The sequence below is a fragment of the Marmota marmota genome, unplaced genomic scaffold, assembly GCF_001458135.2.
Source record: "Marmota marmota marmota unplaced genomic scaffold, marMar, whole genome shotgun sequence".
NCBI lineage: Eukaryota > Metazoa > Chordata > Mammalia > Rodentia > Sciuridae > Marmota > Marmota marmota.
The window spans coordinates 1,623,945-1,645,019 of record NW_026000001.1 but is presented as its reverse complement, the minus strand read 5'-3'; the positions used below and the strand labels follow the sequence as shown (position 1 = coordinate 1,645,019).

Genomic DNA, 21,075 nt, shown 5'->3' with positions numbered 1-21,075 from the left:
ATGAGCCCCTGCAGGGCTGCTGGTTGTGGCCATTAATGACCCCCTTGCACAGGAAGGCCATAAATGGGTGGCCATGGTGGCGACACCAGAGCATAATCATAGCACTCCTCAGTGATGGATTCCTGGTGCGTGCGGGGCTGGGGGATCTCGGAACAGGCGTGGATTTGTCGATTTCATTCTTCTGACAAATCTCTATTCTGCACTTTCCAGCTGCTTTTCTGGCCGGGCTTCTGTTCTGGAAACACGGGGGCAGGCTTCAGGGGGGTCCCTGGTACCCCTCAGGGGTTGTTTGAATTCCTGGCTCCACCATTCCGCAGGGGTGACTTCCAGCAAAGCTCTTGGTGTCTTTTGGACTCAGTTTGCTCATCTACAAAATGGGGATCATAATGATTGATCTTTATGGAGTGCTTGGGTCATTGCCTGGCACAGAGTAAGTGCTCAATGATTGTTACCCATCAATATGATGATGCCAGTGGGCACCCCAGGCCTTAGCCAGCCTGAGAGCATGCTGAGCCATGGGCCAGGGCCCATGGGGCAGGTCACCGGGTACTGTCCTCCCATCCCACCCACTGCCTCTTCTTCCACAAGCCCCGCCCTTCTTCTGACTGTCACAGGGCACATCTGAGGGAGGTCTGGACTTCTGTCCCCTTGGAACATTCTGCTGTGCCCCTGCTTCTCTCTTTTCTCCTGGCAGGGGTTCCAAAGCCTTTTATTTCTTTTTCTTTGGGTACTGAGAGTTGACCCCGGAGGGCTTTATCCTGAGCTACATCCCCAGCCCTTTTTATTTTTTATTTTGAGACAGGGTTCCACTCAGTCACTAGGCTGGCCTGGAACTTTGGCATCTGAAATCTCCTGCCTTGCCCTCCCGAGTTGCTGGGATTTACCCATGTGCCAGCCACCTGCCTCAACACTAGTCCACATCTTAAACCCTATCTCTTGGGGAGGGAGCCAGCCTCACCCCCAAGGTCCCCAAGGGGAATTGTTCCCACAATGAATAATTGTTGTCCAGGGAAAAGAGCAGTGACCTGAAGGGTTTTGCAGGAAAAAGAGGAGTTCTCCTAGTGACCCACAGAGAAGGTCTGTGTTGGAGGAAAGAGGACATTAAGAGAGGGCTCGTTCACCCCCAAAACATTCTACATCCCCTCACCTCACCTCAATACACCCCATGGAGCCAGGTTCCTGTGGCCTTCTGGGAGATTCCTTCCTTTTGTAGGTGAGAGAGCCCCTCCCTCTCGTGCAAAGGGACCAGACATTGGTTGTGAGAATTGTGAACAAGAACATTTTTCAATTCTGCACTCAGGGCTGCTGCTCACTTATACATTAAGTGATCACATTCTGGGTGCTGGGCCTCACTGGGTGCTGAAAGTACAGTGGGAAACAAGACAAAACCCCTGCCCTCAATTTGCTGACATCCTGGTAGGGTGAAGCAACAAATACAACAAATACACAAATACTCCCAAAATATAGCATCCAGTAGCTATTAAGAACAATGAGTCAGGCGCACACCTGTAATCCCAGTGACTCAGGAGGCTGAGGCAGGAGAATCACAAGTTTGAGGTCAGCCTCAGCAACTTAGCAAGGCACTATCTCAAAATAAAAAAAAAAAAAAGAAGGGCTTGGGATATAGCTCAGTTGGTAGAGTGATTGCCTTGCATGCACAAGGCCCTGGGTTCAGTCCCCAGCACCACGAAAACATAAAAATAAATAAACAAAAATAAAAAGTACTGGGACTCTGGGACTGGGGGTGTGGCTCAGTGGTAAATCACCCCTGAGTTCAATCCCCATTACCCCCTCCCCCCAAAAAAAAAAAGGCAATGAGAACAAGTAGAGCCAGAGATGGCCAGGTGAGAGGGGCAGCCGGGAAAGAACTGCAGGATGGAGGGAGTGACACCTTAGCAGAGACAGAGTCATTTCAAGACCTGGGGAAGAGCATGTAGAAGGAAGGAGAGAACAGGATGCACCATCAGGTACCAGCCAGGCCCTGAGGTTGGAGTGAAGGTGTACATTTCAGGAACTGGAGGTCAGCATCACTGGGTCACAAGCAGGGAGAGGCTATTGTGGGTGACAGGTGCTGAACAAGGGTCAGACAGGTGAGGCAGGGTGGGATGGGACATACAACTGGGATTGTATTTCACATGAGGGAGGTTTATAGAACTGGGGCCACACAGACTGGTGTGGGCTTTAGATAGACCCTGGCCTGTTGCGCCGGACACACCTCCTTGCTGCTTCCCAGTCCCCACTCCTGCAGGCCAGCCCTAGGGGTTGTGGAGCAGTGGGAAACACAGGGACTTGGAGCCAAACGGATGGAGGCTGACTCCTGGTGGGTGACCCAAGCCAGCGCGTGGCCTCTCTAGGCCTGTTTCCTCAAGGGGCATGGCAAGGGGAATGAGATGGAGGTTGAGCGCAGCCCACACAGGGCTCTTCATCCCGCCAGAGATAAGCCGTCCTTACACGGGTTCTTCTGCGTTTTCCCTCTCCCTTTTCTTTTCCTGGGAAAGAGACTCTGCCAGCACCCTTTAGTCATCCAGGCTGGTGGATTCTCAAGGAAGGGTGAGGAAGTAACTAGTGCTCAGGGTCACAGACCTGATAGAGAGAGACCTGGCAACCACTGCCTGTGGGACCTACCGGGACACCTAAGTCCCCCAGGGTGAGACAGGATTGGGTGGATCTAGGAGGGAGGCCTGTGGACTGGTGGCCAGGCCTCCAGGGAGGTGGTGGAGGAAAGAAAGGAAAGTGCCAGGGATCTTCAGGCCATGGCCTCATTTTGATTTTTAGTAAGAAGCTCTGGCAGCTCAACGACTTGGGAGGAGCTCAAGTTTGAGGGCAGCAAGACTCGGTCTCAAAATAAAATAAAAAGTGCTTGGGGTGGAGCTTAGGAGTAGAGCACTTGCCTACCATGTTTGGGGCCCTGGGTTCTATCCCCAGCACTGGAAGAAAAAAAAGAAGCAGCCGCTGCAAGACCCACGAGTGTCCACTGAGAAGAATGGGACCGCTGGGCCACCCCTGCCTGGCTCCTTCGAGTGTTGCTTTATCTACACCTTGAGCCGAGAGCACTAATGCTTACAACTTAAAAACAGGCAGCAAAACTACGCGCAGACACTGTTTGGAGGCGGGGCGGGGGCGGTCCTGGGACGCCTAGGAGGCGTGGCCCCAGGTGCGGGATCCGGACCCGGGCTTCAGCCGCATGAGTGAGCGGCAGTTGGCACTCTGGGACCCAGTGAGTGGCCATGGTTGGCNCCCCGGCCGCGCAGCCTCTGCCCTCCTGAGCCCGGGTCACTGGAAGTGGGTCCCCGGAACCGCGCTCCGAGATGTCCCTCCGCCCGCAGCGCGGCCGTGACCCCCGCCGGTCCTGCCAGGGCCGTGGGCCGGGCTAACTGCAGCTCCCTGCACATTCCTTGGTTCTCAGAACTGGGCCTCCCTCCGCCCCACAGTGTGGAGACCTTTCCTGCCTCCTTTCCTCCCTTCCCGACACCCAGCCTCCACGTCCCCGGGCCGGAAGGTCTGTTCCGAACCGGGCGGACCTACAGAAATACTAAGTTTTCCGGTTGCCGCACCACCCCACCCCCAACACACACACACCACAGCCACGGAGGGTCCCAAGGAGATTTCTCAAAGCCCCTTAGGACGCAGTAGTGGCCAGCACCAGGGGTCGTTGTACTTACCCTGTCAGATCACCGCCTGGGGAGCCTGCCAGAGTCCCATTCTGCAACTGAGGAAACTGAGACCCAGGCGGGTGATGTTGCCTAGGCCCCCAGCCATATCCTTCCGTGTTCCCTTCAAGCACCGGTGGGAAAGCTCAGGGTCGTGAGGACGGGGCTGATCCAGGCCTCTCTGCGCTGCAGACATGTCCTTTCGCAAAGTGGTTCGGCAGAGCAAATTCCGGCATGTGTTTGGCCAACCGGTCAAGAATGACCAATGCTACGAGGACATTCGCGTGTCCCGTGTTACCTGGGACAGCACCTTCTGCGCAGTCAACCCCAAGTTCCTGGCAGTAATTGTGGAAGCCAGTGGTGGGGGTGCCTTCCTGGTGCTTCCCCTGAACAAGGTGGGCCTTGTTGGGACAGGGAGGCAGGCTGTGGGGAGGGCCAGAAGCACAGCACCACTCCTGGCAGCAGGTCCTACTTTGAAGCCCCCTCCTTGCCCGTCCTCTCACTAGTCAGGTGTCAATCCAGATTTACTGCCCAAGAGGTGTTTGTGCAGGTGGAATCAGTGTTTATTGCCACTGAGTCAGGGTCAAAGGCAGCAGGCACTTCCTGCTCAGCTAGTGGGTGGGGCACCTTCACATCTAGGCCCCCAGTGAGCCCCATCTGACTTGCCCCCTCCTGCCTGCAGACAGGCCGCATTGACAAGGCCTACCCAACAGTGTGTGGGCACACAGGACCTGTCCTGGACATCGACTGGTGTCCCCACAATGATGAAGTCATTGCCAGCGGCTCAGAGGATTGTACAGTCATGGTGAGGCACAGAACTGTTCGGGCCAGGGTCTCCAGTGTGGCCCAGGGCTGCTGGCAGCAGGGGTAAGCAGAGGCCTCAGCCCAGCAGCCCCATCTCTACCACAGGTGTGGCAGATCCCGGAGAATGGGCTGGCCTCCCCGCTGACAGAGCCAGTAGTGGTGCTAGAAGGGCACACCAAGCGTGTGGGCATCGTGACCTGGCACCCCACAGCCCGGAACGTGCTGCTCAGTGCAGGTCTGCACCGCACCCTACCCTGCCCCCACACCCCTCTCCATATGTGGCTCTGGGACATCCTAGTGGTCTCTCCTGGGCCCATCTGACAGATGAGGAAGCTGAGCCGTGCAGAGGTCAAGAGGCCCAGTTCAGTCCCAGGGGAGTGGGTAAAGCTGACCTGTTGGGCTGATGGCCTTCCATCCACCAGGCTGTGATAATGTGGTGCTCATCTGGAATGTGGGCACAGCGGAGGAGCTGTACCGCTTGGACACCCTGCACCCTGACCTCATCTACAATGTCAGCTGGAACCGCAATGGCAGCCTTTTCTGCTCAGCTTGCAAGGACAAGAGTGTCCGCATCATTGACCCCCGCCGGGGCACCCTGGTGGCAGTATGTGGCTTTGGGGGCTGAGGACAGTGGACAGGCCAAGGGACTTGATCTGTGCACTACACTAACCACCTGTCTCTCACACAGGAGCGGGAGAAAGCCCATGAGGGGGCCCGGCCCATGCGGGCCATCTTCTTGGCAGATGGCAAGGTGTTCACTACGGGCTTCAGCCGCATGAGTGAGCGGCAGTTGGCACTCTGGGACCCAGTGAGTGGCCATGGTTGGCCTGAGGAGGCAGGCTCAAGACGGGCCCCAACCTGGCTCCATCCTGGGCAGGGGTCACCATGCAGAGGCTTGTGGTTCACAGGTCCTCAGCTTGGCCCTGCAGGGCCCTGTCCCACACCTGTTGGCTTCTGCACAGTGACCTCAGTGGCCCCTGTGAGCCAGGGACTGTGCTACGCAGCCCCTTCAAGCTCCCTGTAGTGAGGACCTTCTCAGTACTTGCTCAGTGACCTGGAGTAGTGTTGAGGCCTGCAGGAGGCTGGGAGGGTGGGCCCCTGGGGTGGAGAGAAGCCAGGGGTCTGCTGGGGTCCCTGGTATGGACAAAAGCTTGGAGGGGGAAAGAACCCACTGGCATGCTGGGGCAGTGCTGGCTGGCATGTGAGCCCATCTGTGGCCACTCCTGGTGGGCATTTCCAATTTTGGCCTCACTGCCTCCCATGCAGGAGAACCTCGAGGAGCCCATGGCCCTACAGGAACTAGACTCCAGCAACGGGGCCCTGCTGCCGTTCTACGACCCCGACACCAGTGTGGTCTACGTCTGTGGCAAGGTGGGGCTGGGTATGGCTGGTGGGGGCAGGGGAGGTGCACAGCCAAGAGCTGAACCCCCCGTTGCCCCCCCAGGGTGACTCCAGCATCCGGTACTTTGAGATCACAGACGAGTCCCCCTATATCCACTTCCTGAACACGTTCACCAGCAAGGAGCCCCAGAGGGGCATGGGCAGTATGCCCAAGAGGGGCTTGGAGGTCAGCAAGTGTGAGATTGCCCGGTAAGAGGGGCCATTGTGGCAGCCATCTTAGGGACTCAGCCTGAGAGCAGAGGCCAGGCTGTGGGCACCCAGTGTCAGGTCAGTTGGGAGGCTCAGGGATCAGCCTGTGGCAGTTGTTGGGGCAGGTAGGCAGCCTGCACAAGGGGTGTCGGGGACTTGGGTCAGCCTGTGGGAAGGTCCAAGTGAGGACAGGAAACGGAGGGTGGATAGATCTGGGGGAACTAATGGGGGTTCCACCCATGGCCGCTCCCCTACCCTCCCTTTCCCAGGTTCTACAAACTGCATGAGCGCAAGTGTGAGCCCATTGTCATGACTGTGCCAAGAAAGGTGACGCCACCTGCTCCCTCCTCTAGCAGACGGGCCATTGAGGGTGTTTGGAGTGGGGCCTGTGATTGGGTGTGGTTGGTGGGCTGCACAAATGCCCATATGCCCTGGTACCAGCCAGGGGTTGGGCTGTGCCTGGCAGGGGACAAGCAGGAATGACACAGGGCAAGCTGAGGCCTTGCCCAGATGAGCCACAGAGAGGGGTCAGGCAGTCAGGGCAGAGCAGCAGCCATGGAAGGCCTCCTGTAGGAGGGTGGAGAGAGGGTCTGGCTGCCGGGGAGAGTCCCACGAGGAGGAACCACAGGCTGGCTTCAGAGGGCCAGCCCCAGACACACTGCCATTATTCTCCAGCCAGCGTCCACTGAGTGCCCGACGCATTGTGCCAGGCACGCCTCAGAGCAGAGCTGAGGGAGAGCGGTAGGGCCTGCCCCAGGAGCTCACAGTCCACGGGGCACAAGTGTGTCCCCCAGAATCCTACAAAGCCACCTCACTAGCCCCTGTGGTTTCAGGGGAGGGTGGTGGCAGGGCCCTGCTCAGGAAGGAAGGCTTTGGGGGAACTGCTGCACCAGCAGGAGGGAAGTGAAAGTGGGCCTTGGGCTGAGAAGGGCTCGCGGGGCCAGGCCAGGAGGGGAAAGGTCGAGAGTGCCAGGATGGCGCCCAGGAGGGCCTGAGGCAGCAGCCACGCAGGGTCACTGATGGGCTCCAGCTGACCCTGGCCTCCCTGCTGCAGTCTGACCTCTTCCAGGATGATCTGTACCCCGACACAGCTGGGCCTGAAGCCGCTCTGGAGGCGGAGGAGTGGGTGAGCGGGCGGGATGCAGACCCCATCCTCATCTCACTGCGGGAGGCCTACGTGCCCAGCAAACAGCGGGACCTGAAGGTCAGCCGGCGCAACGTGTTATCGGACAGCCGGCTCGCCAGCTCCACCCGCCCAGGGTCCTCCATATCTGCTGTTGCCATTGCTGATGCCACTTCTGGTGGCAGCCTTGTTGGGGCTGGGGTATGTGTTCCACAGTCAGGTGGTGCTGGGAAAGTTCCAATGTTGCCCTTGTCTGCTGTGTGTACTTGAACCGTACATTGCCCTCTCTGGGCCTCGGGCCTCTGCCTGGTTGGTGGTAGGTTTGGGGAAGGCTGCAGTAAATGGACTTCTGATGTCCTCACAGGAGGCCAGGAAGCTAGAGGAGGTGATGCAGGAGCTGCGGGCACTGCGGGCCATGGTCAAGGAGCAAGGGGAGCGCATCTGCCGCCTGGAGGAGCAGCTGGGCCGCATGGAGAATGGGGACGCATAGGACCACACCAGCGATGCCACTCCCCCACCCCGTCCCCTCCTCCTCCTTCACCCCTTTTCACTCAGCTTCTGCTGGCAGGTCATAGCAGGTCACTGGCTGCCAAGGGACTCTGGGGCAGGTCAGGGGCCAGTTCCCATCCCGACCACTGCCTGGCTATTGTCATTGTTCCTGTGGAGGGTTTTTGTACCAAGGCAAGCTCGCTTGTCCTCTGAGGGACCATCTGCCCCACCCGCTCACTCCCCTCTGCCTCCCAAAGGAAGTGGCAGGGATGGGCTCTATATTTTCATTCCAAATAAATTTCTTTCTAAAAGCCCGGTGGCATGCTGAACCGGGGGGCTGAGAGAGTCTGGAATGTGGGGACAGATGAGGCAGAGATGTCAGAGATCTGAGAAAGTCGAGGGTTGTGAGCAGCCAATGTCATTGTCAGGCCGAGAGGCAGAGACGCTGAGCCAGACCGGACCCATCCGCAGCCGCATCCTGCTTTGAGCTGGTGCCTGGTGCATCCTCTGGGAGGCCTGGTCACAGCCCCCTAGTCCCAGCTTCACCCAGAAAAGCCAGTGAGGATCTGGTGTTGGGCAGGGTGGTCCTGAGAGGTGGAGGCCCCACCAGGGTCCTGTGGCAGGCAAGAGTGGGTGGGTACTGTGGACAGGAAGCGGAAGTGTCGGGTAACCCCCAGCTGCACTAGAGCTCCGGGGCTCATTTCTCACTCAACCTAGCCAGAGCCGGAGGTGGGCACCCAGCGTGAGGCCAGCGGACCAATGGTGAGCACTGCCACTGGGTTCTTGGGGCAGGAGCATAGGAGACTGGGGCTAGAACTTCGGGCCCCAAGAGCTAAGAAGGACCCACCACCATTGGGACCCAGGGATAGAGGCATGACTCGGAACCAGCACGGGCAGAAGCTGGGCCTCACCTCTGAGTTGGGCTTCCTAGGGCTCGGCCCAGGTGCTGTTACCTCACTCCAGGCCCCGCCCCTTCGAGATCCCTGGGATAGAGCTCCACTGGTCCTCCCAAGCTGCGCCTATCCCTGGAGCCTAGGGCGCTAAAGACTTGCACACTCCCCTCCCCCTGCCATCACTCCCCACCTGCTTTGTTCCAACCGCAGGCTTCCTCTGTCAGTGCACCCGCCACCCCCAGCCCTGGCCCTGCACGCCTGAGAGCCTCAGGGACAGGCCACACTGCTGAGCGGAAACCTTGCAGCTGGGGCACCCCTGTGGTTGGGAGGAAGAGGGGCCTCAAGGACCTCCATCCTGGGACCCAGTAAACAGAGGGGAGGTGGTTACCTCTGGGTTGGTCCAGCCCTTCCATCCCCACCTGCAGAAAATCCAGCCCTGATAGCAGCCTCGCAGGCCCCCTACCCCCAAGCAGAGTTTTGCCAGACTCAGTCAAGATTTATTGAGCACCTACTATGGACCAGGTGTTGTTTATAGGTGGTTGGTCATCAAAATGCCATCTCCCTGAAGCTTACTCTGCTGGGGGAGGTGAGCCAACAGAAAAGATGAGTAGAAGTACTTCCTATGTAAGATGTGGCGGGAGAAAGAGTGGTTTGGGGGCATCAAGAATGCTGGTGGGGGGCTGGGGATATGGCTCAGTTGGTAGAGTGCTTGCCTCATATGCACAAGGCCCTGGTTTTGATCCCCAACACCAGAAAAAAAAGAAAGAAAAAAGAAAAAGTGTGCTAGGGAGTGATGTACTAATGACCAGCTGGTTGTAATCCAGGTCAGACCAGGAGTCCTCTCAGTGAGGCCTAAGCCAGGAGCACGGGCAGCCATGTGGCTTTTTGGAGTGGAGCATTCTGGGCAGAGGGAAGAGGCAGTGTGGAGGCCCAGGCAAGAGCAGGCCAGGGTGGTTGGGAGTAAGACCAGTGGTGCCTAGGGGCAGGGGCGCATGACAGTGGCCAGGGCCATGACCAAATAAGGACTTGGGCTTTTCTGCTTAACTGTCCCCATTTTGCCTGAGAGGCAACTGTGGACCTTCTTGGAGAGGAACAGAAAGCAGATTTGGCCACCCCGCCTGGTGCCATCCCTGGTGATGAGCCCCCCACCTGTCTCCTGCAGGCTCTGCTCTGTGCCCTTGGTCTTGGCACACTGCTGGCCTTGCCAGGGGCCCTGGGTTCGGGCGATGCGAAGGACAGCGTGGGCTCCAGCTCTGTCACCGTAGTGCTGCTGCTACTGCTGCTGCTGCTGCTAGTCACTGCCCTGGCCCTGGCCTGGCGCCGCCTCAGTCGCGACTCTGGGGGCTACTACCACCCAGCCCGCCTAGGCGCTGCACTGTGGGGTCGCACCCGCCGCCTCCTCTGGGCCAGCCCCCCAGGTCGCTGGCTGCAGGCCCGCACTGAGCTGGGGCCACTAGATGACCCAGAGCAGCAGGAAGAGGAGCAGGATGTAGAAGATGAGGACATCACGGATGGTGGCCCAGAGAAGGCTGGACCCCAGGAAGAGGGGCAGCGGTGCAGAACAGGACCCCACCAGGAGCAGGCTGAGGAAGCACAGGACAGCGATGTGGAAGGGGGCCTGGGTCTTGGCTCCCAGGGGCCAGTGGGCTCAGGGGGCAGTGCAGAGGCCCTGCTGAGTGACCTACACGCCTTCTCAGGCAGCGCAGCCTGGGACGACAGCGCCGGGGCCTCAGGGGGACAGGGCCTCCATGTTACAGCTCTATAGGGGCGAAGCCTCAGAGTCCGGTCCCTGCTACAGCCTCTCTGCTTCCCAAGTGCCACAGTGGAACACAGCCTGCCCTGGACTTGCTGTCACTCCCCCCACCTCATGGAGCACCTTGGACCGTCATCCCCACCAATTCCCAGGCCTGTGCAGCCCCACCCCCTCCAAAGGCCACCCACCCCATGGGCATTGTTTGAAATAAAACCTCTTCACCCTGTGGTTCTGTGGTCCTATAGTGTCCCCTTCTCTCTCTAAGCAGGGGCTCCTGGCACAAACCCACCCACCCTGAGAGTCCAGCAGAAGCCAATCAGTGCCATGATTCAGTCCTTTAATTTGCAAGGGCACAACTGAACGTGGTGGCCCCCAGGTGGCCAGTGGGGCCCTCCTGCCAGCAGTGGTAGCCTGAGGCTTCGAGACACATGATTCTGGGGCTCACTCACCCCTGACAGAGGCACCTGCTCCCCGCAGACACAGCCAGTCCAGCCTGCAGAGAAGGCCTCAGTGCTGCCAGTGCCCCACCCCCTTCCTACCGCCCGGGGCGCGCACGGCCCCTCTTAGACTTCTTGGTCCCTGAGGGGGGACGGATGGGGAGGGGAGCGGTGCTCGAGATCGGTGGTGGCGGCGGCAGCAGTGGAGGTAGAGGTGGCTCCATGGGCTCTGGTGGGCCAGGGGTGGGCCGGAACCCCTCAAAGGGGGAGAACTTGAGGGGGCTGCAATGGAGACCAAGGCACAGTCAGGGCCTCCCAGGCCCTGCCAGGGGTGCTGCACCGGGTCAGGGAGGGCAGGTTCTACACCGCCTGGGCACACAGGCTGTGCTCCACCAACTGCCATCCAGGCAGCCCCTGCCACCAGTGTGCAGGGACTGAGGTCCCGTGGGAGGCAGAAACTGAGGCTGGCCCTGGCTAAGAGCCTTGGCCAAAGCAGCCCAAAACTAGCTAGCCTCTTGTCTGCCGGGGCTCCCTGTCCCAGCCACACACTTCCCACTGCCTTGGTACCTGATGGGGGTTCGCGGGCTGCTGTTGAGGCGCCTGGGGGAGCGCAGCTTGGGCTGGAAGGAGAAGCCCTCTTTGATGCTGTCCAGGACTGAGGGTGCCACGTATGTGAAACCCTGGGGGAGAGGCGAGGCCGGCAGTGCGTGGCATCATTACTCCTCAGCCACAATCCCGGTCTGGGTGCCCACGACCTCCAGACCCCCAGCACTCACCAGGAAGGCCTGGTTGGCGCTTTCACTCAATGTTGTGTCATCAGGACTGTCCACCGGTGTCTGCCGTGTGAAGCGCGTGTCAAACTGGCTCACGTCCTCCTCTGACTGCTGTGGACAGATCCACGTGGGGAGGGTCATGGGGGAGTCCAAGGGGCATCCTCTGCCTGTCACAGGGCCAACATGACCTGCACTCACCAGACTTGGCCTGATAGGAGGGTCCACACGGCGAGCCAAGAGGTCATCCCAATTGATGTGCCGGAAGAAGGGGTGCCTCTGGGGTAGAAAGCACCGAGATGGGCCAGCAGCTCACCCTGCCTGGCCCCCTCAGTAACTCCCTCTGTGTCTCGCTCTGGCCCCAGACTCACCTGCACATCAGCAGCATCCCCTGGGCCACCCCCAATCCGTTGGCTGGGATTCCGCTTCAGAAACTGTGGGACCAGGGCAGCAGGTGAGGGCCTGGGGAGGCGCTGCTGTGTGTGCACCTAGCTCTTGGGGGCCCACTTGTGGTGAGGGAAGGTGAGGCAGGGCAGGGGGTGCTTCTGGAATGTGGCTGCACCTATTGAGCCCCTCACGACTTTCAGGATTGGGTCCCACGGTACCTTCTGCACCAAGTCTTTGCAAGGCCTCCCACGCTGCTGGCATCACCCGGGCAGACTGTGAGGATCTGATATTAAAACCTGATGGGGCTGAGCCCTCCCCCTCTGCACCCCAGCCACCAGCCTTTCTGGGGGGAAGAGCAGCCAGCTCATAGGGCACCCTTGTCTGATGAGGGCTGAGCCGCAGCTTACTGCTTACTGAGGCAGCAGTCTGTCGGAGCTGAGGCCTGGCCCAAGTGAGCACTCCTTTCCCTCCCAGAGGGACTACACAGGCTCCCCCATAGCCCAGGACATGTATACAAAGGCTAACAGGGCCTGAGAGAAGAGATGGGGGGGCCTGACCCTGGGCAGGAGGGAGCCCACCTTTTTGATAAGGTCCCTGGCATCTGGGGTGAGGTAGGGAGGCAGCACCAGCTTCCCCTTGATTATTTTATCCATGGTTTTCTTCCGGTTCTCTGCGGTGAAGGGTGGCTGGGGGAGGCAGAAGGTGAGGGGCGCCTGTGGGCCTCCCCAGGACCTTCCCCAGCCCCAGAGGGGAACCCTGCCCCCCACCCTCCTCCCGAGGAGGCTGGACTTGCCGATCCAGTGAGCATGTCGTACATCAGGGCCCCCAGGCTCCACCAGTCCACCACCCGGTTGTGGCCACTGCGCACCAGGATCTCAGGGGCCCTGGGGGCCAGGTGGAACTGTCAGGCCAGGCCCTCTCTGGCTGTCCTCCTGACCCCTAGGCCAGTCAGGCACCACTTACATGTACTCAATGGTGCCACAGAAGGTGTGAGTGACGGCACCCTCGTGAATTGACTCCTTGCAGAGTCCGAAATCTGTCAGTTTGATGTGGCCTGTGGAAGAATGTTGCGAGGGGTGGTCAGACCTGCCCCATCAGCAGCCTCTCAGCCTGCCCCGCAGACCCCGTGTATGCAGCTGCAAGTGTGTGCAAGCACAAGTACACACCCTGGCTGTTGAGCATGATGTTCTCAGGCTTGAGGTCCCTATAGATGATGCCTTGGGAGTGGAGATGGCCCAGGGCCAGTGTGATCTCAGCCAGGTAGAAGCTGCAAGGACAGGATAGAGTGAGAGTGGTGTGGGGAAAGGGCTAGGATCTCTGGGGGAGGGGCAGGTTTCACACCCACCAGGCAGTGTCCTCCAAGAAGATGCCCTCTCGTTCCAGATGTGTGAAGAGCTCACCACCTGTGACACAATCACATCAGCAGTCCTGCTCCAGAACCCAGCCCCAATGCTCCCTCTGAGTCTTGGGTTCTTCTTGGGAGAAGTGGGGCTTGCAAATCCTGCCCTACCTGCCTCCCAGAGCTGCCGTGGGGACTCAATCAATTCAGCAAACATCTACCGACGCCTATTCGGTGCCTGGCCCTGTGCTGGGGGCAGAGATGAGGAGACCCAGCCATTGCCCTCAGGACGCTCAGTCTAGTGGGGAGACAGACACGTGCACACTGCTCTAGAATGCCAGGCTGAGGCAACAGCTCCAAGAGCTTTGCCAAAGAACCTTACAGTGCAGATAGGGAAGATTAAGATAATCCCAACACCAGAAACAGAACGTGCAGTGTGGCTGGGCTGCTCAGGGTGCTAAGATGGAGGAACAGTGCAGGATGTGCAGGCAGAGGCCCATGGAGCTCAGCTGATACAGGACTGCTGTGCAGTGAGGGGGAGTGGACAAGGAGGCCAAGCTTTGTGTGGGAAGCTAGAGACTCACTGGATTCTGAGGGGAAGGGTTAGAAGCAATCACACTCTAGAAAAATGACTCTGGCAGTTAGCAGAGGAAACACCAAAAAGCAGGTGAGCCAGGGCCTCAAGCTCAGTTAAGAAACAACTATGATCCCCACCTGAACCTGAGAGAGAAGAGGGGATGGGGCACACCAAAGAGGATGCAGCTAGATGGGACCCTAACTGGATGTAGGGCACACAGGGGGGGAGGACAGGACAGAAGGGATGGCAGAAGTGGGTAAAATCACCCCCTGGATTTCTATACAAACAGCTGAGGGACACACCAGGCCCTAGTCAGACGTTTGCTGAATGAATGAAGGGATACGTGGACAAGTGGACAGATGTATGGGTGATGGGTGTAGGGGTCCCCTAGATGTCCTCCACAACCACACCTCTCAGGACTTCCTGAAACCCCAGTGCTTCTGTGCTGGTCCCCACCCCACCAGGGCCTGGCTGAGCCTGCACACCTACCACTGAGGCACTCCAGGATGAGGTAGAGCTTGCCACCCGTCTGGAAGGCATAGGCCAGTTCCACAATAAAGGGGTGCTTCACTGACTCTAGAATGTTCCGCTCAGCCTGTGTGTGTGCGGTATCCTTGGCATTGCGCACAATTTTGGCCTAGAGATGCAGAGATTGGTTAGAAGGTGGGGCACCCAGAACTCCTTCCATTCCTCAAGCTAAGCTCTTCCTTTTGTCCCATGTTCTGTTTTATTATTTTCCAGTAGAATGGCCCAACAGAACACAACTGCAAATGCTAGGCTGTGCAAAAGAGGAGCTAGTGCCTTTGTGCAAATGGGAGATAGTATTCTTTTGTTTTCTCTCTTTTAAAAATATTTTTCTTTAGTTTTTAATGGACCTTTATTATTTATTTATTTATATGCGGTGCTGAGAATCAAATCCAGTACCTCACACATGCTAGGGAAGTACTCTACCACTGAGCCACAACCCCAGCCCAATTATTTTGTTTTCAATAAATATTTAAATACAAATGGGGGCTGGGGATGTGGCTCAAGCGGTAGCGTGCTCGCCTGGCATGCGTACGGCCCGGGTTCGATCCTCAGCACCATATACAAAGACGTTATGTCCGCCAATAACTAAAAAGTAAATATTAAAAATTCTCTCTCTCTCTCTCCTCTCTCTTTATTAAAAAAAAATAAAAAATAAATAAATACAACTGGGTCCTAAAAGTGTATGGACTCTAGGTCTGACTGTGGACCCACAGTGACATCATCGTCCCCTGCCCTATAATCATTACATGAAACTGGGGTACCAATGGTCAAACCTGATCACAGTGAGTCTTTTCTAGAGCTTTCCCCAACCCTCTATACAGGATCTGGCTAGGACAAAGACAACTGGAATTTTTTGAAGGTCGCTAGGCTGTAACATTAAGTATTCTTGGTGTCCAGTCATTACCCTCTACCATCTTCTGTCATTCCATTGACTCTCTCCATGATTCTGCTGTCAATAGTCATCCTTTTCAGGGACTGTTTTATCCTCAGTAAAGAGTTTCTCAACCTCAATGCTATTGATACCTTGGACCAGACAATTCTTTGTTGTGGGATTTTGTCCTGTGCCCTGTGTCCAGCAGCAATCTATGCAAGCAAGCAGCATGCCACTGGATGCTCACAGCACTCTTCTCTCCAGTCTTGACAATAAAAATTCTGCCTAAAATTGTCAAATAACCCCTGGGCAGCAAACTGCCCCCGTTTGGGAATCACCACAAAACAATACACATCACAATAGATAATAAACTAGCAAATGCCAAACACAGGGCCCAACTCCTCCATGGTGTTCAGAACTGCTGTCTTCCCAAAACCTGGCAGAGTACCCTGGGATGGCAGTCACTCAATATTTGCTGGCTGAGTGAATGACTCACCTTCCTCAGGACTTTCATGGCATATATTTTGCCCAAGTTGGTGCCTTGCACTTTTCGTACCTGGAACACCTGTAGGGCAGGGGAGACAGGATCAACTTCCCTCTCCACACCCTATCTTCAAGAAGCCCCACCCTCAAGCTCTGGAAGTGGGACCAAGAGGCCTTCAGTCACCCAAGGGTGGGGCAGTAAAGATCTCATCTGATTCTGGAGGGCTTGCCCTATTCTCCTTTATGGAATCCCATCAGAAGCTCTGCCGATTTGCAAGTCTAATCTATGCTGAAAAGCCTGTGCTGACAAGATGAGGGCACTGTACCTTGCCATAGCCCCCCTTGCCCAGGACTCGCAGCAGTTCAAAGCAGTGAGGCCCAATGCGCTCAGGGCCCAGGTTCACACTGGTCTCGGTCAGCTCCACCTCCTCATAGTGTCCCACGGGCCTACGAACACAAGAAGTTAAGGGGAGCAAGGCCCAGTGCTCCCCAGGTCCCCTTCCCTACTCCATTCCCCATCCCCAAGAGACCCTCACTCACTCCAGGCCGGCAGCCCTCGATTCGGTAAGGGGACACACGTCCTGTGAGAAACTGAGAGGTAAGACCAAGAGAGGTGCGGGGATACCTCCTGCCACCCCAAGCTGGGCTGCTTGGCCCAGGGAAGGAGGGCGCCAGGGATGGAGAGGGCAGGGGCCGGGCAAGGGCTGGGGAGCAGAGGATGAAAGGCCGGGAGCCGGGAACGAGGTCTGGGAGGGCGTGGGTCCGAGCGTGAGGAGGACCGGCGTTTGAAGGGGTCGCAGCCTACTCTGGGGCGGCGACAGCCACGGCTCAGGTCTCGGCCGGGTGACAAGCTCGGCTCCAACCCAGTCGTGACCAGGCGAAACACTCACCGCAGGACTGAACTCTGGCTCGCCCTCGCCCTCGCTGCCTTCCTCGGTCTCCAAGTCCAGATCGAACACGGCCGCCATGGCCGCGCCGGCCCGGCGGGCCCCTCCACGGGGATCTGGCGGCTCTGACTGACAGCCCGAGTCCCGAGCGTGTACGTTATCACTCAGCGACCGCCACCGCGACCGCACGCGGGGATGACGAAAAGTAACCCCGCCCTCTCTCGCGCAGGCCGCTCAGCCTGACGGGGAGGAAAGACGGCGTCTGCCTCAAGGCCTCTCGGGAGTTGTAGTCCGCGAGTGCCGCACCAGCCCCTCCTGTCAGCAGGACTCTGTGTTCCCAGCAGTTTCCCGCGGTCTGCACCAGGCAGAAGAGGCCTGGAGGCGCCCATTTGGGCTCTGGGGAGAGTTTGAATTTGGTGGGGAGAGTTTGAGTTTGGTTGCGTAGAGTCAAAAGTGCACTCAGGTGTAGGACTGTAAAGTGCAACTTCAAATCTGCTGGAACTGTGCTCTGCCAAGCTGGCTGCCAAGTGAGAGGCAAATCGCGTCCTTCTCTTTTCGCTCCTGAGTAACTGTAGGACCTTCTTAATCAACCTCCGCATCGAGGTCCTACAAGTCATACATTTACTGGTTGTGCTGTCCAATGCTGGGCTCCGTTACCAGACTCCTGCCCTAAAGAATTCAGAGCTCTTCAATATGAACTTTTACTAATTTAAACACATTTAGTAATTTGGCTGCCTGATACAGAAAGGGAACTTAATAGAACTTGGTTGAAAGGAATGAATTAACACATTAAAATGGGCATGGATTCATTTTGGATGGGCTCTGTAGAGGGTGAATTTGGACCAGACCAGGCCTGGGTGTGAGATCTGACTATTGGGAACCATGGCTTCCAGTTGCACAACTTGGGGGTCTCCGGGCTGGCCGATGTTTATTTGGTTGGATGCGGCCTCTGGTTGTAATCCCACCAAAGGAAATCCTTAGATTGGGCCCTGATGTAGGTGTAGGGCAGGCCTCTGCCAAAGATCAGCCCAAAGGCCTGGCCAGTAGGATGGATTTTCCTTAGCTCAAGATGCTACAGAATTCCCCACCCACTTCTCCCTCCCCTTCCTCTGCTTGCCAAGCCTGGGGGAGTTGTCCAGTTGAGATAACCTATTCCAGACTCCAAACATGCCACTAGTCCATAAACATTTATTTGGGGAAAGAATGCTTGCAGAGTTGTCCACAGCTTCTGTGCAGGACAGAGGCAGGAGCCTTAAAGCAGTCTCCTTGAATGAGGAAGGGAGTGTAGTGTAGATACCCTCTGCCTGTGCTAGTTAAGTGTGCCAGAGGCCAAAGCACTTGGTGGAGAAGGTGTATGGTGCATGGGAAGGTACAGGGTATTCAGGAGTCTCAGAGCTGCTTATGAATGAGGGCAGAGAGGTGGGAGGCCTGGAAGCTGATGGGCACATAGAATTGGTAAACACAGAAACCTGGCCATTGCACTGTATTAATATGCACTGTGCTATGACCTTGGCGACAGTCATTTTTCTTCTCTGGGCCCATTTTCTCATCTGTAGAATGGGAATAGTGTCTACCTGGAAGTGTGAGAAGAGGTAGTCTGGCTACCTGCTTCTATTGCTCAGGTCAGTTGAGACAGGGGCACTGCCAGAAGTTTTCAATAGGCTCCATAACTCATGTAATTTGGAAAAGAGAAAAACAGGGGCTTTAATCGCAAATTGTCCTGGCATTTGTCCACGTCCAGGGATCCAGCCAGGTTCTCTCCTCCTAGATAGAGAAATATCTGGAGGGGTGGAGAGGAGGGCCTGGGTCAGGGCTCACTCCAATCTAGGATAGTTGGTAGCAGCGTGTGTGTGTGGGGGGGTGTGAGTGTGTGTGCATGTGTGTGTGGGGGGTGTGTATATGTGCTATTATTTCTCCAGGGCTAGTGTCTTGGAGCAGATGTGGGCTGGACTGAGGCCTTCATGAGGGCAAGAGGCCCCACCCCTACCCTCCAGATGCTTATTTTATGGTCTTTAAGCCTAGAAGACTCAATGGCTCTGCCATTCTGTGACAGACCTGAGGCAAGGGGAGTGGACCACACTGGGGGTTGGGCAGGGCAATAGGGAGAGAGGCAGGGCAATCACCAGGGAGTGGAGGGCATCATTGCCCCTGCCCCCTGCATTTCATTCCTTCCCCCTAGCCCCAATGCTATTTGAAGTGAGACAGGAAGTGGGCAACTGGGTAGTTTGGCCCATCAATGCCCAGTCCCTGGCAGAGACCCAGCAGGCGGAGGCGGGCCTCAGCGGGGCTGGGCCCAGCACAGGCCACACTGCAGTAGGGCTCCTCATACTCACCAGGCACCAGGGCCTCCTCCAGCAGATTGAGGCGCAGCAGGCCCTGGTCATGCAGGGCCTGCAAAGTCTCTCGGCTAGCAGTGGAACTCAATGCCTGCAGGTGCTGGGACACCAGGCACATGACGCCCACGAGGTAGCCACGGGCACGTGGATGGGCAGGAAGGGCAGGCCGAAGGCCACAGGCCACCATAGCAGCAGCCAGCAGCAGATCCACACCATAGAGCTCCAGGATCCAGTCACGCAGGTAGAAACCACCCATGCGGGGGTTGATCTCGATGAGCCGAGGCCCTGCCCCAGTCAGCTTAAGCTCCACATTAAAGACCCCATCAAGCAGCCCACAGCCCAGGCAGCAGCGGAAGGCTGCCTGCACCATCTGTGCTTCCTGCTCTGGTGCCAGCCCTGTAGGCATGCAGGCTGCGGTCTCTGTGAAGCCAGGCAGCCTTGTGGGGCCATTGTCAGAGACAAAGGCGGCCAGCAGCCGCCCACCAAACACCACCAGGTCCACATCATGCTCAGTGCCCTCAACAAACTCCATTAGAAGCATGGCATTGCCCCAGCCCAGCCCAATGCCTGGGTGGTCAGCCTCACCCTGCAAGTCACGGGAGATTCGGGAAAAGTGCTCATGGCACTGTGGTGCATCTTCTACCAGCCGCACACCTACTGCACCTGCCCCAAACTCCAGCTTCATTACCCCTGGCAGGGGAACCTGGTGGACAGCCCTCTCCACATCAGCCTCACTCTCTAATGGACAGCAGGCCACAGCATGGATGGAGGGTGCAGGCCAGGGCGGGCCATGGCGGCGCAACAGGTGCAGCTGGGTGCGGCTCTTCTGTTTGGCCAGGCACATGGCAGCTGGGGAGCTGCAGGGCAGCCCCAACTCCTGGCAGAGCAGGGCCGTGAGCACCAGACAGTCATCCCAGTAGGAGAAGCAGCCATCCAACTTCAGGCCACGTGCCCGTACCAGCTCTGCCAGCAGCCTCGCGTTCTCCTCATCCCTGTGGTGCTCTGTCACATCAAAGTGAATGAAGGTCTGCACCAGCTGGGATGCAAAGTGGTTGGGGTCCGATTCCACCAGGTGCAGCTGCAAAAACCACAGGAGGGCAGCACACCCAGGTCAGTAGGAGCTGGGTCCTGAGGAGACAGGATGGAGCCTGGGATGTCCTGTGGTCCCAGCCCAAAGGGGAGATGGGCTCATAAATACTAGCTGCTTAATAAATATTTGTTGATGATTCATTGATAGAATGGGTGGGACACCTACCCTGGAAGGGATAGAAAGTGTCCTAAAGGAGAGAGTGCTAAGCTGGAAGCTGAAGAATAAGGTCAGCCAGAAGGAAGAGGAGGAAGCAGAGCCCTGCAGGGGGAAGCGGAGAATCGGGGTGGAGGGTAAGAGCACAGGGCATGGCAGAGAGTTCAGAAAAGCCTCAACCAAGACTTGGAGAGAAGCCACCAGGGTTGGAGCAGGGAGCAGGTGGTTTGCTCACTGGAAGGTACCCTGGGAGGAGTCCTGTGTCTCTAAAGTTTATGGCTTTGGGGAAACACAGACACAAAGCAGCTGACAGCCAGGGCAGAGGCAGCCACTGATGAGGTCCTGTCTGCACAGGGACACTTGGCATCAGGAGTAGGGTGGCATTCCCGTTAGTTAAAGCACTATTCAAGGTAGGAAGCAAAAAGACCGGAAGGCTGGAAAGGGGTTCCCCAGGGGGTGTTTCACTGTAGGTGAGGGGAGAGGAGGCTGCTGTGGTAGAGGAGGCTTGAGAAGGCCTCAGCTTTCTCATCTGTTCAGTGGGGATAAGAATGTCTAGCTCGCTCCAGGTAATGTGAAGCCACTGCTGTAAACTTGATTTGGGATCTGTAAGCTGCTCCCCAGCATCCTGGGCGGGCCCTAGGTACCTAGTGTGTGGAATTCTAAAGAGCCTGCCCTTTCCACAGGACAGAACCAGACGCCCTAACCTGGCATTCAAAACGTGGGCTCTGGCACCAACCCTAAATCCCGTCCCTGTCCCCTTCCCACTTCTGCCCATCCACTCCGGCCTCCTCTCTGTGGAAGGCTTTGTGTTCTTCCCAAGGGCTTCTCATTCCTGGCGGGGAGAGGGCAGTTTAGAGTCCTAATCGCTAACAAGGATGTTCAGAGCAGGCCCCGCCCCTTCTGGCCCCGCCTCAT

The 21,075-nt window shown here is 57.4% G+C and overlaps 4 protein-coding genes across 7 annotated transcripts in view; 2 read left to right on the top strand and 2 right to left on the bottom strand.

Annotated features, from left to right (window-relative positions):
* The first annotated feature begins 3,254 nt into the window (after positions 1 to 3,254).
* Coro1b (coronin 1B) lies at positions 3,255 to 7,967 on the top strand. 2 transcript variants are annotated; one of them, XM_015503218.2, is made up of 10 exons: positions 3,260 to 4,045; positions 4,333 to 4,455; positions 4,560 to 4,689; positions 4,877 to 5,058; positions 5,143 to 5,262; positions 5,721 to 5,825; positions 5,899 to 6,044; positions 6,314 to 6,371; positions 7,099 to 7,368; positions 7,532 to 7,967. In XM_015503218.2, exons 1-10 carry the CDS (start codon positions 3,845 to 3,847, stop codon positions 7,655 to 7,657), a joined length of 1,461 nt encoding a protein of 486 aa, XP_015358704.1. In that variant the 5' UTR covers positions 3,260 to 3,844; the 3' UTR covers positions 7,658 to 7,967. The 2 variants fall into 2 exon arrangements, with proteins under 2 accessions (XP_048663686.1, XP_015358704.1); XM_048807729.1 differs by lacking the exon at positions 7,099 to 7,368 and having other exon boundaries at positions 3,255 to 4,045.
* A 136-nt stretch (positions 7,968 to 8,103) lies between these two features.
* Positions 8,104 to 10,530, top strand: LOC107157006 (protein tyrosine phosphatase receptor type C associated protein). Its single transcript, XM_015503219.2, has 2 exons — positions 8,104 to 8,418; positions 9,712 to 10,530. The coding sequence occupies exons 1-2, from the start codon at positions 8,416 to 8,418 to the stop codon at positions 10,312 to 10,314; spliced, it is 606 nt and encodes a 201-aa protein (XP_015358705.1). The 5' UTR covers positions 8,104 to 8,415; the 3' UTR covers positions 10,315 to 10,530.
* A 92-nt stretch (positions 10,531 to 10,622) lies between these two features.
* Rps6kb2 (ribosomal protein S6 kinase B2) lies at positions 10,623 to 16,800 on the bottom strand. Of its 3 annotated transcripts, none has more exons than XM_015503217.2 (15): positions 16,585 to 16,783; positions 16,235 to 16,275; positions 16,021 to 16,141; positions 15,708 to 15,776; positions 14,302 to 14,449; positions 13,242 to 13,299; positions 13,063 to 13,163; positions 12,860 to 12,950; positions 12,690 to 12,780; positions 12,475 to 12,582; positions 11,881 to 11,943; positions 11,711 to 11,788; positions 11,516 to 11,623; positions 11,307 to 11,419; positions 10,623 to 11,021 (listed from the first exon to the last, which is right to left on the bottom strand). In XM_015503217.2, the coding sequence occupies exons 1-15, from the start codon at positions 16,660 to 16,662 to the stop codon at positions 10,838 to 10,840; spliced, it is 1,452 nt and encodes a 483-aa protein (XP_015358703.1). In that variant the 5' UTR covers positions 16,663 to 16,783; the 3' UTR covers positions 10,623 to 10,837. The 3 variants fall into 3 exon arrangements, 2 of the variants coding, with proteins under 2 accessions (XP_015358703.1, XP_048663687.1); XR_001505419.2 differs by having other exon boundaries at positions 10,848 to 11,021; positions 11,881 to 12,169; positions 16,585 to 16,800; XM_048807730.1 differs by lacking the exon at positions 12,475 to 12,582 and having other exon boundaries at positions 16,585 to 16,784.
* Positions 16,801 to 18,260: 1,460 nt separating this feature from the next.
* Positions 18,261 to 21,075, bottom strand: part of Carns1 (carnosine synthase 1) — a 7,098-nt gene continuing 4,283 nt past the window's right edge. Inside the window, exon 7 of the mRNA XM_015503048.2 lies at positions 18,261 to 20,021. Coding sequence (XP_015358534.1) covers positions 18,769 to 20,021 — 1,253 coding nt within the window. The 3' untranslated portion in view covers positions 18,261 to 18,768. The remainder of the gene's footprint in view (positions 20,022 to 21,075) is intronic.